Below are 23252 nucleotides of genomic sequence, written 5' to 3'. Positions count from 1 at the left end.
TGGAAAACAGGCACGACTGCGGCCCAATGGGAACAGGATTGATGACCCCTGTGATAGCCCAAGACCCTTAAGACCTTAACAAAGTCGTAAAAGAACTTTAAAATCAATCCTGAAACACGCGAAAAGCCAATGCAGTGATCTTAAAACTGGGGTAATACCAACCTAGAAATATATTTGACCAACAAACAACTGCTAATTTCTGCTTTTGAATTGCCATCTAGTTGGCTTTGGGTGGTAATCAGACATGCAGCTATGATACAGGCAACGTGTTATTTTATAATGTGTTATTTCTATCAACATTGATGTTCTATCCATCATTATCTATGCACCGCCTGCCGTCTGCCTGAAATATACGCATTTTCCTGCCTTTTCCTCAATGATCGTCAGCCCCTGTAGCGTTTCAAAATATCTTGCACCACTTGTCAACTTGTTGCACTGTTGGTGTTTGAACTAACACATGAAAAAAATGTGCCAAATTGCATAATTGTGTTTTTGGGGTGCAGGGAGGATCAATGCGCTGGAGTCACGAGCTGCGCGACGGCATCTTGGGCACCTTCGGAAATACTCTGAGTGTTGCTCAAATTTGTCGTTTGCTTCTTCCAAGTGCACAGCAATCTGAGTGCCAGTGGCGCTCTACGTGCTATGACTCGAGACACCATGCACCAGCGCTGGCTCCATTCGGTTATGAATGGGAATGGAGCGCACTCTGCTCCTCAGAACACATCCAATCTCATCAGAGTAGTGCACAAGCATCAGAGTGAATTTCTGAACGTGCCTCATGTCTCATGTCATTATGCGCTTTCATGTAACTAATAGAATGTCAACCCCTGTACAGTTACAAAATACATTGAAGCCTACTATTAGTTTAGTTTTGTTACAGTAATATTGAGTTGAAAACATAACTGCTCAGTTGTCTGTGCTATCAAAAATATAGATTTAATATCAATTAGTTACTCATGCGCTGCGTTGTTTATTACGGTTTTGAAAGTGTTGCGATTTTTAGACACTGCGGAATACCGTATCACCAAAATATCGCTCAACCCTCGTTCGCAGTTCCCTCCATACTTTTGTGGGTTTTCTCCAGGGACTTCAACTTCCTCCCCCACTCCTAAAACATGCATGCTAGGTTCATTGAAGACTCAAAATTGTCTATCAATGTAAATGTAAGAGTAGATAGTTGAGTAGATACTTAATCTGCCCCTTTGTATAGACATAGAAAAACCAAAGAGACAGAGAACGCAAAAAAAAAAACTAAGCAACTAAACTAAATTAGGTATTTAGATTTGTTGTGCGTACGTCTGGTAATACACAAGCAAAGATAACAACAGCACGTTGGTAAAAAAGGACTGAACTGAAGATATACAGAAGTCAGTAAGTCGGTCTACAGAAGCTGATGCAGTATGTAAGATGTCCGGTGTTAAAGGCCGAGGCTTTTGCACACAAATAATGACTCTGTAATAGTAGTTGCAAATCTTATGTGGACTATTTTATCTCTAATAATCAAATTGGGACGCATGGAGGAGCCATGTGTCACTCGGGGGCCCAGGCAGTAAACATACAATATTGGTCAGTCATAACATTGATATCTTATACACCATCTCACTTACGAGAGCCCCGCTCCATTGATCAGTTCTGTTGGAAGAGATGGAGGCGCGAGACATGGGTGCACACAGTCAATGACGCGAGTGTCGGTCAGCATACGAGTGCACCATTAAAGATGAATGAGCATAGGAATGAGGAGGACAAGTGGGATTGTTTTGAGCGTGACCTTTTCATTATAAATATATACTCTCTAGGTTTTGTTCATTAAGGGTGGGGGGGGGGGGGGTGTTTGACACATCCACCAATTAGCACTGGAAGAATTTTCAACAGAATACAAATCATCAGCCATTAAACTGACAATTACAACTACTCTTGAAATGGGTCCAATTAATCATATGTTGAGCTTTAAGCTTGCTGTCATTGATGTGGAAATATTACTGTTAGCGTCAGCATTACAGCTGGCTGCGTTTTGATAAATGGAGTCATAATAGAATAAAGCAGTTTGATACTTGAGAAGACCGTAGACTTGACACTGCACTTAGTTTGTGCATTTGAACGTGACAAAGCTCAGTGCAGTCTGAGTCTCAGGATTCTCAAGTCCATCTTGACATTTTCTCCTTGTCCAAAAATAATAAATCCTTTCCATCCATCCATTTTCTATATCCACTTTTTCGTCTTTCGGTCTGCGGGTGATCTGGAACCTATTCCATCTGACTTCTGAAGAGGTTTGCTAGTCGTATGGCACATTCAGACAACATTCATACTTTCATTCGCACCAATGGAAATCTCTTTTAATGACCAGCACAAGTCTGTTGCGATACACAGTCTAAATTGGTGCAACAAATTTGATCATTTACTCATTCATTGGTCTGTTGAACTAATACAAAATTAAACTTTCTGTAAAAATTGCTGAAGAGTCTGCTGGATGAGAACGCAAGCTCTGAAGGGTGTAAGCTCTTTTTATCAACCTTTTATTAGCGAGGAGAAAGTGATTTCCAAGAGAACAGCTTTTACGACCCATTTTTGAGCAGCAACTAATAAAATTACATTGGTTCATATGGAGCACATCCTCTACCCCAAGGCTCCCCAAAAAAGCACAAAAAAAACCTTCTGCACATATACTAAGGTGTATATGATGTTGGCTACTCAAGTGTGTGTTATTCTTGAGGAATTATGTTACCATTCTTGATAAGAGAAAGTTTTTTATGCTAAAAGGTTTAGATAGCAGTGTAATAATACATTAAAACACAAAAGTGATTTTTTTATACAGGTCAGTGGTTGTTATTTTTTCTATTTAACTTGCTTGATAAGATAACAGGAGGATTATAAATGCTAATCATTCAACGAGGGAGCAGAAACAAGAGCCAGGATGAGAATGTTAAATCCAATAAACAAGATGAATCGTCTCATTGGCAGATTCTCTCAACCGATAGCCTTCCAAGAGGCACCTACAGCCGATGGGTATTTGTATGTAACATGGTCATGTTCAGGCATGCAATGCTCACAAACACAGGGAGATGCTGTGATGAGAAGAGATATCACTCACTCGGACCAGTCAGAGACGTAGCAGAACATGAGGCGGCGGGCATGATAAGGCAGCCAGCAGACCACGAAGGCGATGACCACTGCTCCTAAACAGATAGAATGCATAAGAAACCTCAAACAATATATAAGAAAGAAAAAGTGGTGACACAAAATCATACAGAACCCAATTTATTTTTCACAAAATGTTTCATTTCTTGTCTTAGGTTTTTCCATTTCATTCTTATTTCAAACTTATTATACACTAAAGAATATCCAGCAATTTGAGAAAGGCCGTCTACAATAGCATTTTGTCATTTGAAATTTCACTTGGACATTTCAAAGCAGTCTCGTGACATTATTCCATTGAATTTTCATTTTAAAATGCCACAAATGTTAGCTTATGAAAGCAGTCTAGTGACGGTCCAGCAGATAAAACCAGATATATGCTCCTAATGTACCAAAATAGAGTGATCAAATTGCGTTTTTTTTTTTTTAAACAATATACAGTCCAGTTTTCATTTCAGTTTATGAATTATATTTTGTGTTGAGAAATGCAATATCCCGAAAACACATTAACATCTAAACACAACTACATTAGATTATTTTTGTCAATCTGTATCCCGCTGACATTTATCTTCCTAATGCTTTTAAGCACGGCTGCTCAACAAATAAATAAAATCTAATATCTCAATGAATGACTGCCGCCGCTGAACAAGCCTGAAGTGAAAAAAATCCATGACTCTCTATTCTAAAGGTAAATTAAAAAATGAAAAAGATAATGAAATAGGCAGCAGGGGTGAAATAAGCTTAAGTAAGAATGAGCTGCTTGGCATTAAGTGCAAATCAATAGTTTGAATCACTGAATGGAACACAAGGTTTCTATACTTAGAGGAAGTAAATCATCTGTCTATCTATCTATCTGTCTGTCTGTTTATGTGTAATGCAGTGCTCTTAAAACCCCTCAAACGTCATTTATCATGCAAAGGGGGACCTCAACTGAGTTTTAAATGTCTGCAGACAAGGCAGACCTTCACCATTAAGTCAAGGGTAGGTGGGAGGTGTTATTTGTCTGCAGCTTTCTGCAGAATGCCAGCCAGCTCCACGCTCAGCCTCTTCCGATTCTGACCGGCAACAGTCATCGCGTTCGACCACACTTTCTCTCCTCGTGCACACTAGCTTTGCCTTTTTTTTAGTTCAAACCAAGGAGAATGATCCACTTGAGGTGTTAAAAGAATAAACGTAGGAAGTGAAGTTGTGATGTAAACAGTGTAAGACTCCAGAGATCACCACAGGTTTGGACGCGTATCAACGTTAAGGTAGACTGTTTTATTATTTTTATGTTTTAGAGTGGTTAATGTCTTTTTATACTTGATGTGTGACAATAAGCAAAAAAAAAAAAAAGTGACGCATAGTGCAATTATGCCTTCATTATTTAAGAAGAGCATTTTTCCATTTTACTATTCTAAGTGTTTAATTAATATTTGCACTTGGATGACAAGTATGCAAAGCTTTTACTAAAAAAAAAAAATCTTGCACAATTATTGCATGTTTTTATGATGCTGACAATTAGTTACAGTAGACTCCCACTAATGACGGGGGATCGGGACCTAGGCCTGTAGTGAATCAAAAATAAATAAATAAATAAAAAATTGAATGATTAATGCGGCCCCCAAAATGTTTTGAATTAACTACAATAATGGTCAAACCTTAAATAATAAATATACCACAAACGATGATCTCCAAAACCCCCATCAATTATCTTTACTGCTTCTCCTCCTTGACTGGTAACCACTCCCGGGTGTACCATGCCTCACGCCCCAAATCGGCCGGGATAGACTACAGCGTACGTATGACCCTGTACAGGATAAGCCCTTGAAAATGGACCGATGGGTTTGATGTGGAAAGGGGCCAAGAAAATGTTTTACGGGGTTTGTTAAGAGTGGATTTGGCTCTGTAACATGCCAGGGCTGACATCTATAATATTAGGCTTTCAGTTTTTACAACCAAAAATCTTTACATGTGAGGGGAAAACCAACTACCCTCGAGTCATTTGACTCCCTGAACTGTGACATAAATAAATTAAATGCCCTGGCTGATGAACAAGGAAAGGGTTTAATTAAAACTAAATATGTCCTACCTGATGTCATTTTTTTATATAAAAGTTGGTTCCCCTGATAGCAAGAAATGTTTTCCAAAGCAATTCTTTATTTGCCAACATCACCATATTACAGCACTCCCACCTCTTGTCCCATTGGAAATACCAATTGGTGCATATTCAGGAGTGTATCATTCATTTTTGTGAGATCACGCGTGATCATGGGAGATGTCTGCCTCATACGACTCATTTCGACATTGGTGGTGGAAAAGACTTTATATGTGTGGTTTGTGGATTTGATTGATTGAACTTATTTGGTCATGGCACAGAAAACGGCACAATAAACCTTCCCGTCCCTCAGTCAGGCATCGCAGAGGACAGAAAATGCAATAAAGCCTAAGGTCTTTTTTCCATTGTGGTTCTCTTGGTGCTTTGTGGTGCTTTCAAGTCTGCATGAGACTCAGCGTTGTTTTTGTGTTTTATCGTGTTTTCTGTTTTTAATTTTTTTTAACTGGATCAGATTTATTTTTTAATTACAGCACGCTATATGCAACTGTGGTTGTTTTTAAAGTGCTCCATTAATAAAGTTGAGCTGAGTTTAGATTATCGGGGACATGACTGGAGGCAGGGAAGTCTAAATTTACACAGTGTTCTCTGTGTCCATTGCAGATCGAAACACAGTGCAGTCTCCGATTTTGAGTGTTTTTTTCCCCCTCTGTATTCAATCTTGCTTAGTCTTGTCATTCACAGTTGGAGGTTAAAATACCCGCAGTTTACAACGGATGCCAGTATGTTTCCTCCCAACCCGTCATGTTCTGATAGGCTCCCTCAACTTTCTCACATTCCGTGGAGGCTTTCTTCAGATGAAATTCGGACGGCGGGCAGCTTTGCAATTCGGTTCTGGGCTGAGTAGAATGGAGTTAAAACTTACGAAGAACAAGAACTCCATGACGAAGTGACTGAGCACGATTGGGCTCCACCGAGACGTTCAGCATGGTGGGATTGCCGCCAATGATGCAGACGCGGTTGTCTTGCTCGGCCTCATGGAACATTCGCAACAGCTGATTGGCGATGACCCCGTTGAGTGCTGAAATGGCCACCATGGGCACCACAAAGGACAAGAAGGCATTCACCTTTTCAGAAAGACAAAAACAACCAAGTTAGGTCAAATGCTTTACCTCCCAAGAAAAAGAAAAGAACACATATCAATTTTGTATTGTTGCTGAAGGAGATATTGTAAGTGAATCAAAAGTCACATCAGCAAATAATATATTCAGTCATTGATGCCAATGCAATACTAGCCTTAGTAGACTTTTACTTTGAAGTTGGCCCTCATGGTGGCCTAACGGCTACCTTGACTTCCGTTTTCTACCTTTCGGCGTTTTAAGTGACATTACATAGTTGCTACTAACATCAACATAACGCCATCCCAAAATCATATTCAGGCGCCAATTTGGTCCGCAGTAGAAAAAAAGTTTGGGGGCCACTGGGCTACATGCAGTCGGCGGGGTAGAACCTGGACTGGTTGGCAGCCAACTGCATGGCACGCAAAGACAAACAACCACTCGCTCTCATCATTTTACTATATTACATATTATATTACTCTTATTATATTATTAAAACTGTTACGCTGGACAAAAAAAAAGAAAAGTTTGCTTCCATTTTATTTAAAAAAAAAATGTTTTGACCAGTGTTATATTTGCCTTCATCTTCACATGACAGGTCATTTTTGTCTGGGGTATGTTTTCTACGGCTGAGAGGCATAGAAAAAAGCCTGAGACATAAATTCTAAACAGAAAAAAGGGTTGGGTGTGGGAACGTTGTTGACCCAAGCCATGAATTCACCGCTACTTTTTGTTTATTGCACTCTCTGTACTGATTATTCATTCCGAAATATGTGTTGCTGTTGTTGCTAGCAGTACAGGGAGCCACAACAACAACAATACACACAGTATTGTAATTGAATACCTCTCTGAAAGTGTCACTGCAATGTTATTACCATTGATCTATGGTATACCATTAGATTGCACGGATGTAATCATTGTGACAAAAATCAATGAAATACCTCCAACAGACTCCTATTGCAGAAAGGGACAAAGGTGGCCAGGATATAAAGACACAAGTAGAAGATACAGGGCGAGCGAGCTGGCAGAGAGCATGCCGAAGATAAATTAGTTTAACAAATTGCGTGATTGGGCTGCCGTTTAGGATGAAGCCTTAGGAAAGCTTGAAGTTAGCACTCGGTTGGATTTGCTCACTTGCATCTGCCGCAGCTACAATGTGGAGAATGCATGTGACCAGTCAGTGTTGTTGATGCCGGCAGAGACCATGCGGGGAATCGTGGATGAAAAATGTTAATGGATTTAATGAACAGAAAGGCTGCCTTGGAAAGGTTCTCTGACTCCAAGACGGTGAAGATTGATTGAAGCTGAAAGGGGGGGAGCTGAGGGGAAAGCAGTAAGACAAACGTTGGCGTCACAATGAGATGGAACCTCAGGTCGGAAAAGGATATTTACAGTCAGCGGCACCGGTAGGGGTTTAGGATAACGAATAACCTGCTGTTACTTGAGTTGCATTGCTTGAATGGCTCCGACAAATGTCAAGAATTGGCGTTAAGGCAAAAAAAAAAACATAAAATCACGGTAAAGTCAAGGTGGAACTGCACTTTCACACGTGTCCCAATTCCACAGGCTTTGAACATGTTGATTAAGAGCACAGGTCCAATTTTTCTAATTTGCCCTCTTGTCTCTAAAGATTTACTATTGACCTAAGTTTGAGTTTGGTCTTGGTCACTGAATATCTAATGTTTATGAGCATTTCTTCAGATTCCACTCAGCGTCCATAAGTCCGTCTCGGGATGTGCCCTGTGATTGACTCGCAACCAGTACCAATTGTACTCCGCTTTTCACACACAGTCACCTGGGGTAGGCCGCAGCTCCCGCAGCTCTATCAAGTTAATCGGTATGGAAAATGAATAGATAGCAAGTAATCATCATAATAGCTTTGATACAGATTTGAGATTATTTGTATGCTCATGTTACTGTATAATTAACTCAAAATGCCTCAGTCTTCCAAGGTCCTAATTGATGACATACTCCTCATGCCAAGCGCGCTGGAAGCGCTGATCGCTCTCTGTTAATAGCTGGCACAGCCTCCTTATGAAAGGGAAATTAAACTGCCTGTCAAATATAGTGAGTATTCTCTTCACTTTTATTTGCATTCCCGATCATTTGTTCAACATCATTTGTTGACTCTGCTACTTTGTTTGGAATAACTGTGGCAAGAAAGGCACAAAAGACCAAAGAAAAAGTAAAGCACATAAATGCATTTCTCCTTATATTAACACAACCTCAAAAAGCACCCATTCGGGTCCACTGATTGGTTGCAAAATAGGAGGAAGTGATGATATCCTCATTTTGCCTGGAACTGATTCTGGGTTGGGCAAGAATGACATTGTTCAAAGAGACATTAAACTCTGCCGAAAAACGTTTGCTGTGAAGAGCAATTTGGCAGCACTTCTGTTCCGCCAACAACTTCACGACCCCAGTACGACTACCGCTAAAGAAAAGATATGTAAAGTGGAGCAACACACTCATGATCCCCTTGCCAAGTTGAACAAACAGTGTCCTTAAGGGTCTTGAAAGCTGCTTGCAAATTGAATGTATTATTATTATAAACACACACCTCATCAAGTAAACATTGGCGAGCAATCACTAACGCCACTCCCACCTACATTACCGTCTGCGAGCAGCTAACGTTTTGCCAGTTCTTTGATATTCATTTAACATTCAGTTCTTAGGTTCTTCTCCGGCTTCCTCCCACATTTCAAAAACATGCAACACTCTAAATTGTCCCGCGGTATGAATGTGAGCATATATGGTTGTTTGTCTTTGTGTCCCCTGCGATTGGCTGACACCCAGTTCAGGGTGCACCCTGCCTACTGCCCGAAGATAGCTGGGATAGGCTCCAGCATCCGCTGCGACACTTGTGAGGAGAACCGGTACAGATAACGGATGGATGGATGTGTAGTATGTGAGGAACATTTCGGAATCTATCTGTCAAATGCGCTGCTGTATTATTTGTCTCTTCAAATGTAAAATGCATTAATGGCAAACAGCTGTTTTACTCTTACCGCCTGTTTTAAGAACTGCCCAGAAATGTCATATTCCAGGGTGACGTGGATCAAATCAACATATATCAAATACAAATTCATTCTGATTACTGTAGTAGTTTGCAGTGGTAGACCAGTACTTACTGCAACTCAGAATGTGATATTTATTGAGTAATAGGAGGGAGACGTTTAAGTGAGATATTCACAAAATCTGTGAAAACACCCTATATAGCCTGGACATCAGTTGAAGTTAAATATTGCAGCAGAGTATTGTTGTGCAATGTATGAAGCAACTTAAAATGTAAACAAGAGCTGTCAATCCATAATTGTTCCGTGACCCGAGTGCAGATTTACAGTATTTTTTCATCAACTTCACAATTTTTTTTCCCTGATATTATCCAACCCTATGCTGAAATCACCAATGAGAGTTTACAATGATTTTAGAGGCATATTTTTCCCCCCAAATTTGGGTCAAATTCTGAATTTTACAGCTGCGGAGGCAATCAAGCACAAAGTCAGAACTGCAAGCAAATCACCAAGAGAACATTTTATTTTTTAATGATAGGGGTGTGGTGATGTCGGGTATTTCCATTTCAACAAACATGTTTTACCGCAAGCCGTCCAGCATACAAGTTGAGGAATAGGTTTCTGCACATCTCTGTCATCAACGAGGGTTTTGTTACATGTCAGACGACCCACCCGTTGACGAATATTCCTGGGTCGAATAGTCTTTTCTCATTCACTTTTGACAGGATGTAAATTGAAGCATCATTTTAGTATGACATGTTTTTCCCCCATGTGGTTTTTGCCTTTTATTTGGGGGTGGCGGTGAGCGAAGGGATAATAGTCCATATATTCCAGGTCTGAGCCTTGGCTCAATTTGCGTTCACTCAATTCATGAGGCGCTTTGAGAGTAATCCAACTCACTCACCCCACATCCACCCAAACAACTCACATTCACACCAACCGTTTTAGAGTTCTTTGTGAGCCTAAACCGAATGTTATTGCAATGGGGGCGAACAATATGACGACATGCTAACCACCAGGCACCATGTCCTTTAAAATCTCTAAATGTAGTATTTACTTTAGTAGACTTGAAGTGTAGAGGTCTGCAAGCATTGTTTCACTTAAACTAACCAAAGACAGTCACAACTGCGAGACTCAATGTTCGAATTATATGTTCCCACGATGGCATCAATGTTATAACACTATAACAATAAACTACGATACAGACAAGTGGAAAGTGAAGCAAATCACTTTGTCTACATTTGATTTCATCTATCGGACAGGCTGTTGCAAGACGGGTATTAAATTTTCTATATTACATCTGGCTACTGTATTTCAATGTGAAGCTGTTTCGCGCTAAGCTTTAGTTTGTCCTCTATTTGTACTTTTCAGTTCCACTTCCTTTTCTCTTTAAAAGAAGCCATCCGATTACTATGGAAATTGTTGGAATAAAACTTTAGGCCAGGAAAGAATAATGGAAAAAATGGAATGGAATGTCTGATCAGCCACCAAACAAACAGCAAAAATGATTCTCTTGTGGTGGGCAATTCATTTTGCAGAGGGGTCACACAAGAAACTGGAATGCTAGCAAGCCAAACTTGCTAACCTCAATTTGGTCTATTTTTTTTGAGTGTTAGAATGGTATAATTAGGAAATACAAAATTATAGGGTGTCATTAAAATGACATCTTTAAACATTCAAAATGTTAATATTTGTGCATCACCCATCAACTTATATTTGTGAGTCCTAATCAGGACTCCCAAATAAATAGCTCAGTGGGAAGTATAATATTATTGACAGTGACATAAAATGATACAGTGATGACTTATAATACACCCAATACATACGGTCTAAGAAACTAGATTTGTGTATAGTGTTATCGAGACATATCCACGTGGCCATCTTCCCTTCACCAACGCAGGAAATAAAAATGAACATTTCGGAACACTGTCATCTTTTTACTGAACTCTCTTCAGAAACCCTGAATAAAGCGAAAATGTCTCTAAGCAGGCAACACTACAGCCACCAGTGCTACCTTGATTCTACAAACGTCCACATGTGTGCCCATAAAATAAAAGCACAACTATTGCAATAAAAGTACTGCATATTTTGTTTTCTTTATTCTTGTTCACTTTGAGGGCCTTACAGTGTAAACAGCAGTGTTTTGCAAAAACCGCCACTGCACACACAACTTAAATATTGATAATCATAAGTCTAAGAGAAGGGCACGCATACTGGCAACATATGCGCATTTATTGACAAAGCTGCCAGAGGCCAACACCCCTGTTCGACCTCCACATGCTGTGTTGATCACAGCGATTCACACCTTGTTTAGAGGAGGGGGACGGAGGTGCTGCATGCAAGCTTGGTTTGAGCTCACTCGCTTCCATGCCTTTGAGGTGTCCGTATGGACAGCATTGTGTGAGTATCAACACTTCTTTTTGAACAGCCGGGAAATGGGGCTGACGCCGAGCGTTTCAGGGCTTGTTTTCATTCTGTTAAATGTGTCATTGTGCAATTTGAGGAACAATTGGAAAAAGTGAAAAATGTCAGTCTTGCTGACCTTCAAAACAGGAAATCTTTAAGCAGCTGCTACAGGTTGAATATGGCCCCGCCATAAAGGTCGACGACGCACAATGAAGCACATGCTACAGAGACAAAGTGCCTTAATGTGTCATGAAAAGTTAAGTGTCTTTACAGTCCTAAATGTTTACGTTTTTCTAACTTACGTACAATCCCTTGTCTCATCCCGAATAAGCAAAAAAGTGACAATCATAATTATTGATATGAAAAGTATAGTGCAACTTCATGTTCAGACTGACATGTCACTTTTCAATAAAAAGCATGTACACTTGCTTTTGTTTTTACATCTTAACATTGTATTTGAACATTCAAATCCATCTATGTGCATTTTTTATTTTTTTTAATGATGTATGAAATCATGTAAAAAAAAAAAAAAAATCCACAAAATTGCAATGTGAGTTTCATCGAAAACTAGCCTGTTTTCTGTGGTTACAAACTTTTGCATTTGCTCAACTTAAGACTAAATTGTCGTCAATATTTAAAATATTGGAAATAATGTTGGGCTCATGGAAGTCTGTGTTTGATGTTCCCAAAAATCTAAAATCAGGACAAGCGATATTTCCACTTGAAATTGGAAAGATGTAACAATGATATAATAAAGCCTTCTAATAATATCAGAGTTTTACTAAAATATGACTACAAACGGTCTTTGATGTTTTCAAAACGGTAGACATTTTGAAAACTATGAATTGTTCTTTTATGTTTTCAAGACGTTTTTCTGTCAGTTGAGTGATTTCCAACCAAGGTGTGGTTGGGGGCGCAGGGGAAATTATCCGGTTTTATTTTATTTGTCTAAAAATCATTATTTATTCATTCTTAATATTTTTTCTTTCAGTATGTCTGTCTTTCTAGTCACATACTGTGTAAGGCAGAACAGTTTAATATTTGCGATACAACTGAGACCAGCTCATCATTTCAAATGTTCTGCTTTTTGCATTTGTTTGGCGGTGTCGTGAGATTTCCATGAGATTTGTTTCTTTCCCAAAGATGAACAACCATGCGTGCTCACAATCACGTCTTGGGATAATTTCGACTGTTCAATCAACCTACCGTGCATGTTTTAGAAATGTGGGAGGAAACCGGAGTACCCGGAAAAAATCCACATAGGCACGGGGGGAAAACATGCAAATTCCACACAGGAAGGCCGGAGCTGGAATCGAACCCTGCTCCTCTGTACTGTGAGGCCATCGTGCCGTCCACTTTATTATGGAGATCATTTCATATTTTAAAAAAACCCAAAACAAAACAAAAAAACAAGAACAACCCCATGTGTTTCACAGACCAGGTAATAAAAGGCAACCAATCCCCCTCACCTGCCTGCAGACTGTGACAGCCCATTCCTTCAGCCTAAGCCATCCCTACTCCCTACTGCAGTTATAAAACCATCTAAAACGATCATTTAAAAACATGTTATCTCTGAGAGCATGTGCCCCTCAGGATAATCTCTTTTCACTTACATGGTTTCGCCTTGACGGATGTTTTGAATAGAGGAAGGAAAAAAATTCAAATTCAGTTCCAACTGCCCCCCCTCTTTTTTTTTTATACAGTTGTGATTTCAAAAGCACAGCATAAAATAATTGCAAAATATAAAGCGCACTAAAGGCATGGAAAGTCACCACACAGCTGGGGAATGTGATTTCCTATTCACCCTGCCGTCACCATCATTAATTCTAACACATATTTATCTTCCTCCTCTGCATGAGGCATAAAAGTAAAGCGTGACTGAAATGAAAGCAATTGAGATGTAGTGTAACACAGACTTAACGGATGCCGTTAACGTCTCCTGCACTCCATCACTGTTCTGTGAGGCAAAGCAGTGGTACACGTTTGGGATAATATTTGGAACATGTCCATTAGTCACGGTGTTATTTTAAAGATTTTCTTTGACAATGCTGATAAATTAGGACATTAACTTGTGAAAGGCGCACGGAGGCACCTTGTAATGTTTTAACGTTACAGATCGGGCTTAAGTATTCCATTTTGATAAATGTTATTGTTTGGTCTTGTTCAGATTTGTCATGAATTATTCCTAAATTATGCTCTAATGCCAAAACCTTATCTGTATGTACTGCAATTGTGTTCACATATTTAGCCAACTTTTGTACAATTGTACAGCATCATTGTCATTTTGGGATGCAGTATATTCATTAATCCTGTTTGTTTATATTTTCATCCATCCATTTCGCAATGTTTATCCTGTTTATGATTACAAATGTGCTCGGGCCTATCCAAATGGTACACAGTTGGCTGTTCCCACTCATGAACCTATGGGCAATTTTAAGTCTTCAATATACCCACTGCAGGTTTTTTTGGGAGGAACCAGAGTCCTCAATGAAAAACTCATCGAAGCACAGGGAGAACTTGAAAACACCACAAGGCTTGAGCTCCGATTAAAACCCAGGACATCTTCACTTTGAGGCAGTCGTGGGTAAAGTAATGGATTAATCGATCATTAAGAATTTGGTCTAATGTCTTGACTTGTTTGTTGATCAAGGAAATATCAAATATACTCCCCTGTCAAAATAATATATATATATATAAATAAATATATATATAAATTTGTTTATGTTGGAGTAGTAGCTTTTGATGACACTTGAAGGGGGCTGCTTTGGAGGAGGCAATTTGGGAATCAGCACAACTCATGTGATAGGAGATGTGATAAATGATAAGGGACAAATGGAAACCGTGAAGTGTGTTTGGGCCAGTGAGGTGCATTTGTGGAAGCCGAAGCAGTTCAGTGTAGAGAAGGTAACAGATGTGCAAGAAAACCACTGAATTGCGATTTCACCTCCCTTCAAGAAGTCAGTGTGTTTCAATGTCCTAAAAGTTTCATCAGTGCAAAAAAAAAAAAGATTCTTGCAGTTTATCTCCATTAATCGTCTAACTTCCTGACTGGGGGTACGTGCATGCTATTAACAACCAGTAGAGGGCCTATTTATCTTTTCCTGCGGCAGCGTGCTCTCATAATTGCAGTGACCTGGTTCTTTCTATCTAAATAAACATCGATCTCACTTCCAGCAGGGAGCAATGCAAATATTTGCACAATTTGGCATTGCTTTTACAAAGGCTGTGCACAGACGATTTTACAACATAACATGTAGTTTTTTTTTTTTTTGTCACATTTCGAGGAAATAGCATGTGAATGCAGCTAGCTGTTGTTGGTCTACCACAAGATGCAACAGACGATGGCAAATTAGAGATTTCTGATGGAGGGCGAAAGCAGGAACATCAACCTCATTAATGTCATGTTTCCAAATACCATAGGTTGACATATTCAAAGTCTCTTGCTATTTGGATTTTCTGCCCTTTCGAGACACTTGTATTTGATTTATTGCTGGTAAAGCACTTTTGTCATTTTAATCAGGTTGCATCATCCATCTTGAATTCGTTTATCTGTGACAACAGGCCATTGAAGATGACCATGGGGCCTTGCATTTTCACTGAATGGCTCCCTTGGTTTGGGAACGCTTTGAGTGTGACAAATGGTTTTCACTTTAAACTGCACCTTCATTCGAAATTACTTAATTTGTAACAAACACTAATTAAACCCTAGAAATCTCTTCATTTGGCGATTGCAGCACTGTTTGGATAAAAGTTAATTCTACATCCGTTTCTAATCTCAGGGACAGATTAGTTGCCAGGCCGATACCTGCTGGTACTTTTTGTGCAAGTGATGCACAACATTCATTGAAGGACAATGATAATAAGAATTCATTTATTTATTGCTGCCTTTCAGGTTACTCCAGGACACCATACAGAGTAAAAAATTAACAGTACAATAAAATTAATAGGGCATAAAATATCAATTAAATTAGCAATTGATATGGACAACAAAATGGCATATGATAAATTATTGTTGCCAGAGTGAGGAGGCAGTGTGCTTTAAGTCTGGAATTTAAGATGGTTAATAAATCTGTATTATGAATCTTCAGTTTACAATTTTTGACTGAATATTTTTCTGTGATTTACTGCCTTTAATTTAAATCGGGGGTTTTCAATCCTGTTCTCCATCTTTCCTTGCTGCAACACACCTGGTTCATCTGATTGATCTGATCATTTGAATCAGGTGTGTTGCAGCCGGGCAGGGAGAGATGGAAAACAGGCAGGACCCTCGTGGAACAGGATTGAGGATTTAGATGAACTTTAATCACTTTGGACAGCGCGGTGACTGAGTGATTAGCACATTTGCGTCAAGTTTCTGAGGTTCCGAATTAGAATCGCAGCATTTTGATCATATATATTCTATTTTCACCACCATGAACGAATTTTGCATTCTGAAATTGACAGCGTCATAATGTGGTAATTGCCGCTTTAAAGACTCCTGTGACTCTGAACATGAAATACTGATTAATATTGCGTTTTTAGAATAGTAATCAGATAATGACCAATCACAGCTCAGCTGTTTTCTGAGTTTAGTCATGTGACAGTAACAAGCTTGTGACCGTAAGTATTGGTGGGGACGTAGATCGTCCGGTATGATTCACTACGATTGACCGATACAGAGTCTGCATCACTGCAAATGTTGCACTAATACTGTCGATCTCCCCCTCCATTCTTCCACACTTGTGAACAGGTCCCCAAGATACTTAAACTTCCTCCTCTGTGAAGGGCACTCCACCCTTTCTGACTGAGGACCGTGGTTTCAGATGATTCTCATCCCTCCTGCGTCCCATTTGACTGTGAGCCGCTCCATGGAGACTTGAAGATTGCACTTTGGTGAATCCAAGAGAAGGACGTGCTGGAGACTATCACTGCTGGGTTCGTGCAGTAGGTGGGTTACACCCTGAACTGGTTGCCAGCCAATTGCAGGGCACAGAAAGACGACAACCACTCACATTCACATCTCGGGCCAATTTAGAGCATCCAATCAACCTACCATGCATGTCTTTTGAAAGAATAAATCAGTGCGTCATACATCTTATTATATATTTGAAGTGTTCTATTTTTTGCGTAGTAATCAGGTCAAATTGTTGGGAATTTATTGGGCACATCCAATATTTTGATGATGTGTCCATGCTCCACATATTTACAGTATTGTGTATGAACTGCTGCCTCCATGATTTAAAATGCTTTCATTTGCTTTATGGACACTTGAGTTTTTTCCACAATGGTCGCTCCAGCCACTGTGATACCCGCACATTCAGGCATGATCCAGCCCACTGTTATGCTTACACTTGACAATGAAACCTCTTTATTTCCAGAGCTCACAACCCGTCCCGTGTTGTAATGATAACCAAGCCGTTTGGCCCAGATGTATGCACAGCAGGATGAGTCCTGGTTCTTTTATATAAGCGAAATGGGTTCATTTTTAGCAAAATTGGAAATAGGTTGTAAAGTATTCTGTAATTCGTGATATTTGGGGTATGTTGATGAAAGGTTGCTGTAAAAAAGACAGTATTAAGAGTGTATTTGCTCAGTGACAAAGAAATAGGTGACTGTTTTCATGCCCAGTTGAAATCTGGCACAAAGTGCTGTGTGAACCTGCACAGAGCTTATTTTTGGACATTCATGGTGCAGTTCGCCTCATTTTAAAACGGACATTTTGTGCTATTATTTGCGTGAACACAGCCGACTTGTTTCGTCGCCAATTGAAGCGGCTCCTCTCATTCCCTTTTAATGGCGTGCGCAAGAGGCATGCTGACGTGGCTGAACACACTTGAGTACATACGCAAAGTCCATTTAGAAGGAAGTGCAAGCAGATCTCTACGGGCAGATGATATAAAGTTGGCTAAAGGGACGTTGCAAATCTGTGAAGTAAATACTTGCAGAATACCTTCCACCCCGAGCATAATTTTCCCCAACCGCCCTGCAAACACCCTTCCCTCCCACCACCACATTGCTGTGCAGCACGTTTTAAAATGATCAAATGAAGATGGTAATGATAATACTAATGAATTCACTGAATTGATTTGCTGTTGTTATATTTATGAATTAAGTCTGAAGACATCCACCACACGTATCCGCGGAGCTCCGACTGTTTTTGGGTTAAAGTGACAATGACATAGATGTCATTCTCTTAATTACAAGCCGGTGTAGCATCCACATGGTTATGAAACGGTTCCTTCTGGCTACAATTAAATTCATTTTGCTTGTGAGCCAACAAGGTCTAGTCATGTTCCTGTTAAGGATAACCACACACGAGGCGACCGGACATCATGCAGTCAGGAATGACGTTAAACACTTCATGCACTACCAACAAAGAAAGAGATTAAGTGTGAGCAGAGGCTATTAGTTTAGGTGACTGTGATGTTTATACTCTCAAAAGGCACACATATGAAGGGAAGTATTTTTCAATTTGTCATTTGGAATTCTGATGGTTGTTCGAGTCGGCGGGTGGAGTGATCGGATATCCGAAATGGTTTCGCATCAGTTTTTGTATGAAACATCTTCAGTGTGTTGCGGTATACAACTGTGAACTGTGTGTGTGTTCTTTTTGAATACCTTTGTAATGTGTGGACAGCATGCAGCTGGTGAAAGTAGTGATCATGTCAAGTTGTTTTTCCTCCTGTGAGCTGTCACACACAATTGTCACCTCTTGTAGTGGGTCGCCAATTGTGAGCTGAGTCCAAACCATCGCTGAGTGGAAATTGGCAAACGGGACTGTCGAGCTCATTCGGAGAGATTGCAACTATGGATTGAGTATATGAGAAGCGTTCTTGATCCACTGTAGATGATAAGTCGTGGAAATTTTCCAAGATTGTGGTCACACTTGTAGAGCAGTATAGCATGGGACTCGTGTTTTACATATTATGTCATTTTGTTATGTCACTAAATATTGCCAAAACAAATGAAATAGCTTTGATGCCATCATTAAATTATGCAAGTTTAATTCATGTTTGGAGCCAGTGATCGTGAATATCTCCATAATACTGAACTACTATTCACTGTAACCTAAAAAATAATCATTCATTTATTTACATTGGGCAAAAATAATACTAATAAAATGGATCATTTCTACTTGGGATGGGTCATTGAGTGGCTTACATTTCCAAATAGGAACGGATGTTCACATAAAATGTGTCCAAATCTGCTGTAATAATGCTGATATGGAAGGAAAAGAAAGATGGCATTTTCAGTATTATGTTTGAACAGTGATGGCAGCAGATACAGCTTGCCACCAGAAATTTTACAATTAGGATAGAAATTTGCCCAAATCTGCAGAGAATAGGGAATGTGCACATGAATCTGCCTCGTCCTTATGCCTCCAGAGCTTGTGTTTTGACTTGCGATTGGATACTTCAAATGGAAAGTAAATTAATGTATCGAGTAATGTTGGTATTGCATTTTGTCAACACTTGACATGTACATGTATAACCAGGACTGAAAACAAAACAGACATTTTAGCAAGCAACACAAGCGATATATAAATATGTTTTGCAATTGAAAGTCATACTTTTGCTCAAATTGAAGTGGAGTGTAGACACAGCAGGAGTCCACTCTGTGCAATAACAACAAGCCTGCCTGAAGGTGGCCAGGCCTTTCAGTGCGCACAGGGGTCCTTGAAACACACTGCATGCGAAATGCTAATATAATCTATCCATTTTTTACAGCGCATACCCTGTTCAGGGTCGCTAGGAGCTGGAGGCTGGAGCCGCTTATGCCAGCTAACTTCAGGTAAAAGATAGACTACATCCCGAGCTGGTTGCCAGTCAATCACAAGACACATACGGGTGTGATGGTGACAGACAACCACTCTCTGTCACACAATCCCTGCACCGAAGTCAGGCGAGAGTGAGCCACTATCACTGACAAAGTGTAAATATATTATAAATAACTGAGTTGAATTTCATTTTAGTTTCGCCACATTCTGCAGCCTTTAGGTTTTTGGGGGAAAAAAAGATGCACTCTTGCAGTGTCATTCAATTATTCCCCTTGCAAGGTTCCTCACACAGTTTAGTTTGTCCTCCCAACTTCTGGGAAGTCATCGCTAAGGTGGGATCAAATATCTTTTTAAGGAAAATTATTAAATCGGGGAAGTATGTGGTTGTTAACTCCCACTTAATTTAATCACTCTGTCATGGTCTGTGTTTGTTGATTTTGGTTTAGTATGTAGTTTCATGTTTTTTCCTTGTGTTCCTTTGGTGTGTCTCTTGCTAAAGCTGATTGTGTGCTTGTCGTCCCGTTCCCTTGTGTTAACCAATCAGCTCCTTTCAACCCTTTGTGGCTTGTCCAGGTGTTCCTAGTTCTCTCGTCAATTTGTTTATATTTAGTTCCCTGTTTCCTTTCAGTTCTTTTCTATGTCAGTTGTCTGTGTCGCTTGTTGCTTTGTTGGTATACCTTTTTTCCATGTCAAGTCCAAGTTCCTTTTCTAGGATTTGTTTGGTTACTTTGATCCTTGTTTTGTACTTCAATATTTTGTTTTTTCGTCGTTCATTATTTGCCTTTTAGTTTTCTTTTGTTAATTAAACACTTTTGTTAAAACCACTCCCTTGCCTGGTTTCCCTGCATTTGAGTTCTCCATCTCAATCCTCCACCATGCTGAGACCAAAACTTGACACACTCACTTGTATTGCCATAAACTCAAGTGAATTTTAAAAAGAAACGAGAATGCCCTCTCAAATTGATATACCATAATTATTACTCATTTTGTTAAATAGAGTACAATTTAAGAAAAAATTAGGAATAGCTGCGGAAGCTCCAAAGTTTAGGGGTTTTTTTTCAGTTGTAGTTCATTTGTCACCTACATTGTCAATGAAATCTCTCTTCAGTACATCAAATAACTCCTGCATTCTAATAAGACTGTAACATTTTTTGCAAACGTTCGCAATGAAAGACTTTGCAGTTCCTAGCATCAGACTGTGGTGCAATGAGCAGCAATGGATACATTTTTGCTTTTGGTTGGCTTTTTTACGTCACTTTTTCTTCAACCAGGGGTGTGAAGAGATGCGAATACAAAAGGAGTTAAATGACGTAATCAGACTCGCATTAATAGCTGTAAGATTCCAGCAACAACATTCACATTATCTTCTTTTTGTATTTGTGTGACGGCTAAAAATGTTAAAAAGTGAGGTGTTATAACATTTAAAGTGTGTCCCAGAATCAATTGTGTCGGACAACACAATTAAAGACGTAGATGGCATCAAGATGAATGTGACGACGGAGAATCCCCGGAGAATCATATCCGGAGTGCATAAAGATATGGCAAATTTGGCTGAGAAGTGCCTTCGACTCCAGCAGGATTACTTCGAAGGGGAAAACTTGGATGTTGTGGTTAATAATTTTTTACACCAGTCCTGGTTCCTTTATGATACAACTTGCACTTTATTTATTCTGCCAGGAAAATGAGCTTAATTACGATCATAGATTGTCTGAGCACATCTATAGTGTTAAGGAAGCAAAAGTCAATGGTCGTATGAAAACGTTTAGCAGTTATTTATGTTCCCTGCTGCCCCCCCCCCCCCCCCCCCCCCCCATCCAATAGTTCAATTTCCCACACACTAGACTTGTCTCACCCCAGAGTCCCTCGAGGTTGACAAAACATGCTTGGGGCGTTTTGGGAGCTTTCGCCAGCTTACACAGCATCCTCTTGTACTCACTTATAAACTGTTATTGCAGTGATTTGATCACTTCCTGCTTGCCACCACGGTCCGATGCCCGAGTGTCTTCAGACTGGAATGAAGCCCAAGAGATTTTATATAGAGTTGTGGACATAACATCTATGATCATTTAAATTGTATGAAACAGTCTTGTGTGGTCAAAAATGACTCCCTTCGGATACTGGCTATTTGCAGAACCCAATGACCTTCATAAAAAGCATCAGAGGATAACAAATTGTTAGCCAATATATTGCTTCAGTGGAGTGATGAGCAGTAGCGAGTTCACATTGAGGTTGCGCGTGTGGAACAAAGCTTGTCGCTTTGTAGTATGGATGTATTTGTGAAATTAATGAGCGTCACAAAATGTGTCCTCAGCGTTTTGGTGTGTGTTTTGGAATTATGTGCTTGGTATGTGTCTGCCTGTTCCTGATAGTCTCTATTGTCATTCAATGTAGCAGGCACGACAAACATATGCACATTTCTCATTGGAATTTTCATGGGCTCATTGTTTACATTTTCTAAATTACTGTTTAAAATGTTCTTGATATTGGGTTTATGTGACGGATTCCGATACCAGTCACCGATACTTAAGGCTGAAAAAAATCAGACATCACTCGTCTGTCATTGTGTTAGTTCAAATGTTATGTATAATAAGTGCTAATGGTATCGGTACTTGGTATCGGTATCATTGAGTACGCAAGTGAATTCTTCCACTGATATCGGTCTGAAAAAAAGTGGTATCAGTCCTACGTATGTTCTTCTTCTTTTCCCACGGTAAATAAGTGTTGGAAAAATGCTACAAAAATACAAAAGAAAAAAAACTGTCACCGAATCCTTTGAGGTCTTGTATGACATAGTAATGGCTTGAATTCCCAAGATTTCATGCGACGAGACGAGTTATTCCCAAGCATGTTGGTTCAATTCTGAATTAAACATTTGCATTTGAAGTTTTAATTTGACATGTTTGTTTGGTTTGGTATACCAGGTAGTCACGACAGTACCTTTCCCAGGTACGTGGTCAGTGTTCTGCCTACCATTGGTATGAGAAGAAAACAACAGCAATAATAGATAAAAATGACACTTGTAAAACAAAACCAAAAAATACTGAAGAAGGAAAATGTAAGCAGACGATAGTGCTGAAGATCAAACCATTTGGCAGCGATCCTGCGAGTTAATGTTCCATCTCCAGCTCTCTCGCCTCATTTGGAGTCTCCAGCTGGGTGACAAAGCACCCACAAAACAAGTCACCTCATCATTACTTCCTCACTTATCGCAAATCTTGTTGGGCTGCTGAGTCAATGCCAAGTGTGTGCGTCGGAAACAATATCAGGGAAATTGGATCTATCATTTCAACGCAACTTCAACATGTATCAAGGACACAGAATTGTCTTGAGAAACATTGTTTTGATTTGCTTTGGAGAGAGCTACTGCAGTGTGGTATGTGAGCCAGAAAGTTGTAAGTACTGTAAATAAAATCCATTCACACTGGGCTTTAGCATGCATCATTTACATAGCACGTAAAAACATGCAGCGTATTATTGGCTGTAAACCTCCAGTTCATTTCCTTAAAACCTCTGAAGAGGCGACGACATTAAGGCGTTTAGCGAATAAAGGATTAAGTGTAATGTAGGCTGACATGAGCTCATTCTATTTTGACATTGATCCATTGTCCTGCATTTTTTTCAAATTGGTCAATTAATTTATGTCACAATGACTAATTCATGAATCCTGCCGACTAAATATCTACAGTATGAATGTGTGTGGCACGTTGATGATCCGAATAAGGATAAAATTGGCCTTGGCCTTGGTCTGGGCTCCAATGGATGCTATTCTTATCTTATTAGCTCCTTTACTG

At 39.6% G+C, this 23252-nt stretch overlaps 1 protein-coding gene and 1 long non-coding RNA gene across 3 annotated transcripts in view; one reads left to right on the top strand and one right to left on the bottom strand.

Annotated features, from left to right (window-relative positions):
* LOC148339970 (uncharacterized) overlaps positions 1 to 20285 on the top strand; it is a 44956-nt gene extending 24671 nt beyond the window's left edge. The window contains exons 3-4 of the long non-coding RNA XR_015842626.1: positions 16435 to 16632; positions 19412 to 20285. This is a non-coding gene — a long non-coding RNA (uncharacterized LOC148339970). The remainder of the gene's footprint in view (positions 1 to 16434; positions 16633 to 19411) is intronic.
* The window catches only part of ntsr1 (neurotensin receptor 1 (high affinity)), a 31805-nt gene that overhangs the window by 6429 nt on the left and 2124 nt on the right, over positions 1 to 23252 (bottom strand). Inside the window, exons 2-3 of one of the 2 annotated variants that reach the window (XM_088292261.1) lie at positions 6093 to 6294; positions 3089 to 3167 (exon numbers count right to left, since the gene is read on the bottom strand). In XM_088292261.1, the coding sequence (XP_088148387.1) occupies positions 3089 to 3167; positions 6093 to 6294 (281 nt within the window). Of the gene's footprint in view, positions 1 to 3088; positions 3174 to 6092; positions 6295 to 23252 lie in introns of both variants that reach the window. The other variant, XM_088292260.1, reaches the window with a different exon arrangement.

Source organism: Idiotropiscis lumnitzeri, chromosome 3 (genome assembly GCF_059441095.1).
Source record: "Idiotropiscis lumnitzeri isolate Australia: NSW breed Sydney's pygmy pipehorse chromosome 3, RoL_Ilum_1.0, whole genome shotgun sequence".
Classification (NCBI taxonomy): domain Eukaryota; kingdom Metazoa; phylum Chordata; class Actinopteri; order Syngnathiformes; family Syngnathidae; genus Idiotropiscis; species Idiotropiscis lumnitzeri.
The sequence above is the reverse complement of the archived record's forward strand: the minus strand, read 5'-3'. Positions and strand labels throughout refer to the sequence as shown.